This window comes from Tarenaya hassleriana, unplaced genomic scaffold, assembly GCF_000463585.1.
Source record: "Tarenaya hassleriana unplaced genomic scaffold, ASM46358v1 Cleome69, whole genome shotgun sequence".
Taxonomy (NCBI): Eukaryota; Viridiplantae; Streptophyta; class Magnoliopsida; order Brassicales; family Cleomaceae; genus Tarenaya; species Tarenaya hassleriana.
The window spans coordinates 399293-405662 of NW_010969446.1; the positions used below are offsets into that span (position 1 = coordinate 399293).

At 45.0% G+C, this 6370-nt stretch overlaps 1 protein-coding gene across 1 annotated transcript; it reads right to left on the minus strand.

Annotated features, from left to right (window-relative positions):
* Positions 1 to 659: 659 nt before the first annotated feature.
* LOC109115993 lies at positions 660 to 3593 on the minus strand. Its single transcript, XM_019200928.1, has one exon. It carries the CDS (start codon positions 3591 to 3593, stop codon positions 660 to 662), a length of 2934 nt encoding a protein of 977 aa, XP_019056473.1.
* Between the last annotated feature and the right edge of the window lie 2777 nt (positions 3594 to 6370).

The window sequence follows — 6370 nt, forward strand, 5'->3', positions numbered from 1 at the left end:
TGACGTAAGGGAATGTCTCGATGAACTCCAACCACTTAGCATGTCTTCGCTTAAGTGTGGTCTGACCCTTAAGGTGTTTCAATGTTTCGTGATCCGAATGCACCACGAATTCCTTAGCCAACAAGTAATGTTGCCAAGTCTCTAAAGCTCTTACCAAAGCGTATAACTCCTTATCGTATGTGGGATAATTAAGTGTGGCCCCGCTGAGTTTCTCACTAAAATACGCTATGGGCCTCTTTTCTTGCATTAGGACAGCTCCTATACCAATCCCCGATGCGTCGCACTCTATCTCAAAGGTTTTGTCGAAGTTCGAGAGAACAAGACGGGTGCGCTAGTGAGGCTGTCCTTTAGAGCTTTAAATGCTTTCTCTCGTGCTTCTCCCCATTCAAATGTCACATCCTTCTTTATGACCGCGGTGAGGGGAGCTGCTAGACTACTAAAGTCTCGCACAAATCGACGGTAGAAACTAGCCAAACCGTGAAAACTACGCACTTGTCCTATCGTGGTAGGAGTCGGCCAATCTTTAATGGCTTTGATCTTTTCATCGTCGACTCTTAACCCCTTTGAGCTGATCACGAAGCCTAAGAATACGATTTCGTCCGTGCAAAACGAACATTTCTTCAAGTTTGCGTATAGGCTTTCTGTTCTAAGTGTGGTCATTACTTGTTCGAGGTGGGCAACATGGGCCTAAATGTCACATCCTTCTTTATGACCGCGGTGAGGGGAGCTGCTAGACTACTAAAGTCTCGCACAAATCGACGGTAGAAACTAGCCAAACCGTGAAAACTACGCACTTGTCCTATCGTGGTAGGAGTCGGCCAATCTTTAATGGCTTTGATCTTTTCCTCGTCGACTCTTAACCCCTTTGAGCTGACCACGAAGCCTAAGAATACGATTTCGTCCGTGCAAAACGAACATTTCTTCAAGTTTGCGTATAGGCTTTCTGTTCTAAGTGTGGTCATTACTTGTTCGAGGTGGGAAACATGGTCCTCCTCGCTTCTACTGTAGATGAGGATGTCATCAAAGTACACCACCACGAACTTTCCTATGAAGGTTCTCAGGACATGGTTCATGAGCCGCATGAATGTGCTCGGGGCATTAGTTAGCCCGAAAGGCATAACAAGCCATTCATAAAGACCTTGCTTGGTCTTGAAGGCGGTTTTCCATTCGTCGCCTTCTCTCATCCTTACTTGATGATAACCACTCTTTAGATCGATCTTCGAAAAGATTGTGGCTCCACTCAATTCATCAAGCATATTGTCTAGCCTAGGTATGGGATCCCTATACTTAACCGTTATATTGTTTATTGCTCGGCAATCCACACACATGCGCCAAGTTCCATCTTTCTTTGGCACTAAAAGTACCGGAACAACACATGGACTAAGGCTTTCTCGGATGTAACCTTTGCTCATGAGCTCTTGGATTTGCTTTTCGAGCTCTTTAGTTTCCTCGGGGTTCATCCTATAGGCTGGTCGGTTAGGCAAAGGTGCACCGGGTACGAGATCAATTTGGTGCTCTATCCCTCGTATCGGGGGAAGTCCAGCCGGTATCTCGTCGGGAAAAATGTCCTTAAACTGCTCAAGAAGTCGGCTTATAGAAGGGCTATCATGGGACGTTTCGGTCCTTATGCTCATGAGGTCCTTGAAGACCAAAAGAAGGACATTTCGTTCTTGTCGAATAGCCTTACCGACTTGACTAGTTGTGAGATAGAAATTAGCCTTCTTTGACTCGCTTTCTTTAGCTAGTTTGAGTTGTATCTCATGCACTTGAGATGGACTAAGAGGTGCTAGTACAACCTTCCTTTTGTTATGAACAAAGGAATATTGGTTGACTTGTCCGTCATGTATCACCTCTCTATCAAATTGCCATGGTCGTCCTAAAAAGATATGACCGGCTTGCATAGGTACAATGTCGCAAAGGACTTCGTCTTGGTACCTACCAATGCTGAACGGAATCTTGACCCTCTCGGTCACTTTAATTTCTCCGCTGTTGTTAAGCCATTGCAGCTTATATGGGTGCGGGTGTTTCTCAGTGGTTAGACCGAGCTTCTTGACCATGTAGGCACTTGCGACATTTGTACATGATCCACGATCGATTATCATACCGCATACTTTCCCTTGAACGGTACAACGGGTGTGGAAAATAGTCTCCCGCTGGGCCGTTTCATCCGGGTTGACCATAGTGCTAAGCACTCTCCTAGTGACGAGCAATTCGCCGCTATCCGGATATTCGATCTCTTCCTCGAGATCTTCGGCCTCTTCTTCGTCCATGGATTCGTATTCCCCTTTGTCCATAATGATCATGACCCTAGCATTCGAACAATCGCAGGACATGTGACCTCGCCCTCGACACTTATAGCAAATAATCTCCCTAGCTCTAGTGTCTTGAGGTGCCTCGAGGTTTGGTTTAGTTCGGGATGTTTCCAGGGATTTTCCTTTGTCCCGTGTGTCTTGCGGGGTTCGATTCTCATGGTTCTCTCGTCGAAAGGGTGTGGGAGGTTTAGTGTTCGCTGTAGTTCCACTAGAGTATGTCTTCGTCCTACTTAGCCTAGCGTTTTTACGCTTTTCTTGTTGTTTGACTTGCACAGCTAGGTGTAAGAGCTCTTGGAGGTCATGGTATGATTGTCGCTCAACTTTTCGAGCAATCTTATCTTGCAGTCCATCTAAGAACTGGGCCATCACCGTTTTCTCGTCCTCGTCTAACTCTAGTCGGCTCCTAATGTGTTCGAACTCTTCGAAGAATTCTTCTACCGACCTTGTACCTTGCGCTAGACGCCTATACCTTCTTTGAAGGTCTCGATGGAAGTGCGGAGGGACGTAACGTTTACGCATGAGATTCTTCATCTCATGCCACGTCTCAACCTGAGCATAATGTCCACGTCTCCGCTCGGTTACCTCACGATCCCACCAGGTCAAGGCATGCTCGGCTAATTGGGCGGCAACATATTGCACCTTCCTACGCTCCGAATAGGAATAACAGTCGTAAATGTTATCCATCCGTCGCTCCCAATCTAGATATGCCTTGGGGTCTACCTTTCCTAAGAAAAGGGGAGGTTTAAGCTTGAGCTCCGTTTGCCCATAATGGCCATGAGGTTGGTCTCGGTTTGGTCCATCTAATTCGGTGTCATTATTCCTACGGTTTTCCCTAACCCTAGCCCTTGGTAAGGTCCGTCTCATGGGTGGTTCATCCTGGTCCGAACACTCATCCTCTAATCTACCTCTCGGCCTAGGGGTTCTAAGCCTTTGCGGCTCGTCATAATCCGATTCATCCTCATGTACTCTAGCTCTTGCTCTAGGGGCTCTACGCCTAGGGGATTCCTCTCGTTCCGACACATCAACATATTCTCTCGCTCTAGGTCGGGGTCGTGACTCATATTCACTCTCGGTATTCACTATGGGATCCGGAACAATAGACCGCCTTTGCCTTGAGGGGCCAATATGTTCTCGTGCATCTATTTCCTTACCCGGTCTCACTTGAGGCCTCGACTCCTCTATCTTGTCTAGCCTATCCATAATCTGTTTAAGGGCTCGGAAGATATCGTTTTGGCTAGATCCGACCTCGGCACCATCATTAGACACATTGTTTACACTCATCGCTCCCTTATCACAAGAAAGAACGTGCGATTTAGATCTACAAACGACGTGCGAGTTTGGGCAACAATTGACGTGCAACAACCAATTCTAAATGTGATTCCAAGCAACACTCAAAACTTGCAATACACAACACTTATCAATCAATATATATGCCCTTAAAATAGAACCAAAACGCGATGCACAACAGACACGAATGATGATTATACCAAATGATGCAATCTGCGATTTCTATTCAGGTTTATGGTTCGAAATATCTCTAGAGTAGTTTTCTATCGATGGAGCAACAAATTAACAGTCTACAAGCAGCAATTTGATTGATCAAACACAAGAATTCTGCAACTTCTAAACCGAAAAAGGCACAACAAACAACACAATCAGATTATAGGAAGATGAACAGCCACTTTTGAGTTGAATTTCGATCTGAAGGTGAGGTGATTCGGTTTGCACAATATGTAGATGGATAGACGATTGAATTACGATCAAATGAAGATCAAATTCGTTTCAAAACGCAATCAATAGCCCACTCAAACACAAACAGAATTCTGCACACACCGAAACAGATTTTTCCGAACAATATGAGATGAAAACGTATAGAGATGGAAAGATATCACCGAGGGGAAGCTGCGACGTCCTGTGGATAGTTGAAGCTCTGATACCAAAATGATGTAAGCCCCGAACTCGTGGATATAGGCTGGCCCGAACAACGCAATGACCGGCACAAGTATTGGCACTCGAACTCACGTGTTTCGGCTAAGGATGTTGGATGGAGGGGGATGGGAATGTTAGCTCAATCACCGGCCTTGTGAGGCACTCGAATTCAAGCTAAAGATTCAGTGGATGAGATGGAGATAAGGAGGAAAGGTTTTCGGACAAACCGAAAGCTGGCTCGGACACACCGAAGCCCTTCGTCGGACACACCAACGGGGATAACGGTTTGGAGATTCAAACTCAACAAACACAGCAAGCTTAAGCTCGAAAATGGCAATAGATTTCTTAGGTAATGAGTTCTGAAAACTTACAAGGATAAATAGCAATCTCAAACATTTCCAACAGCTCTTAGCATTCAAAGCTAGATGAGCATGCAAGCTAGGTAATTAATGCTCTCTTAAGTACACAATATAGCTGTTGGATAATGACATAATTCTAATGTGTTTCTTCAGCACCATCATGGACCGAAATCTTCAATAAGCGGCGTGCATGGGCTGCTCCAAGACGGGCTGGGCTCATGTCCTTGAAATGAAGTTCGTCCATCATGTCGGAGACGAACAAGGTGATGCGTTCGCGGAGGGCACGCGCCTTGGCTCGAGTAAGGGGTGGATCGGGCCTGTGGTTTGGGCGTGTATGCCTTGGCCTTGGCTCAACTAGAAGTTCCCCATCACTATTGAAGATATGCTCGGCATTAGGCAGCTCCTTGCATTCCAAGCTATCCCGCTCCCGCTCCGTGCGCTCCAAGCTATCTTGCTCCCGTTCCGTGCGTTCCAACTCTTTGTCCGTGCGTCCGGTCTCTATGTCCTCATCAGGCTTAGTGACAACACTTGTCACTTTCCTCTTGCCCTTACCTTTGGAACGCTTCCTTTTGCTGGAACTATTTCCAACAACCACCATATCATTCTTCCCTTGGCTCCCAGCTTTCTCTTGGAATGGCATATTCAATTGATCAACCATCAATGAATTGTCCATGTCATCTAATTGCTCATGCAATTCCGAAGACATCTTTCCAAGCATCAAGCTGGACACGTCCAGATCATCATCCTCATGCTTCCAATAAGCATCAATGATCGATCCAGAAGTTGTGGTCAGAGGCTTATCCTTCATAAGGATAGATCGCATGGTGAGATTAACCAGATTCCCGCAACAGATATATACTACAGAAAAGGACAAACAAACAGATAGAAAATATGCAAGTCGCTTAGTACACTTACTAACACAGATAATAGATGCAATATGACAGGTTCCCACAAAGAAAAAAACCCTCAATGAGTTTCTAAGTGAGCTAGGATCCATATTTCACATGCTTCTGAGTCAGCTAGGGCATGACGCTCAAAACCATGCTATTTAGGTAGACAACACATTGTCAATCACATCCTATGTGATTCCTAGATGAGTATGGGATAGTGATACGCTATCACTGCATGTTCCTCATCCCATCCTTACCATCAGGTCCAAGTCCGACTTGATGACCTAATTCAAGCTTAACCATATTTGAGCTATGAGAATCACGATTTCTCCATACTGCCTCACCAAGATAATCAGGCACGCTCAGCTAGGGCATGACCCGTAACCATAACGATCGAGGCCTTGACAGTTGCTCTACTAATGGGCGGTAATAGCTTGAGATTAAAACATGAGGCTTCATTTGTCTTGAACACCAGGATACCTTGACTGGATTCAAGTCATTCCAGTCAAGTTGTTCTGATCAACTCAGTTGAACTGCTCTTAGTTCGATTGAGTCGTATATGTACAGAATTCCTTGGCCAAACAAAAATTGTTTGCCTTAGATTCGATACCAGAATCCTCTCAAGATCCAAATTCAGATATTTGATTCGAGACAACGATTGTACAATCAAAACTCTGAATTCTGGATTGTCATTGAGCTTATGTACCGAAACACTCTCATTGGTTAAACATTCATAATGTTCATCCAATGTGCATCAAAATCTCGGCTAAGACACTTGAAACGATGCAACAATTGCATCTTGTTGGTTGTAATGCTCTAGGATGGTCCGTGATATGACATTTTGACTTTGTATTGATTCATTGATTTATGAATGCATTAC

Excerpts from the sequence above, each read along its gene's own strand:
- LOC109115993 (XM_019200928.1), bottom strand. The coding sequence starts at position 3,593 with ATGAGTGTAAACAATGTGTCTAATGATGGTGCCGAGGTCGGATCTAGC.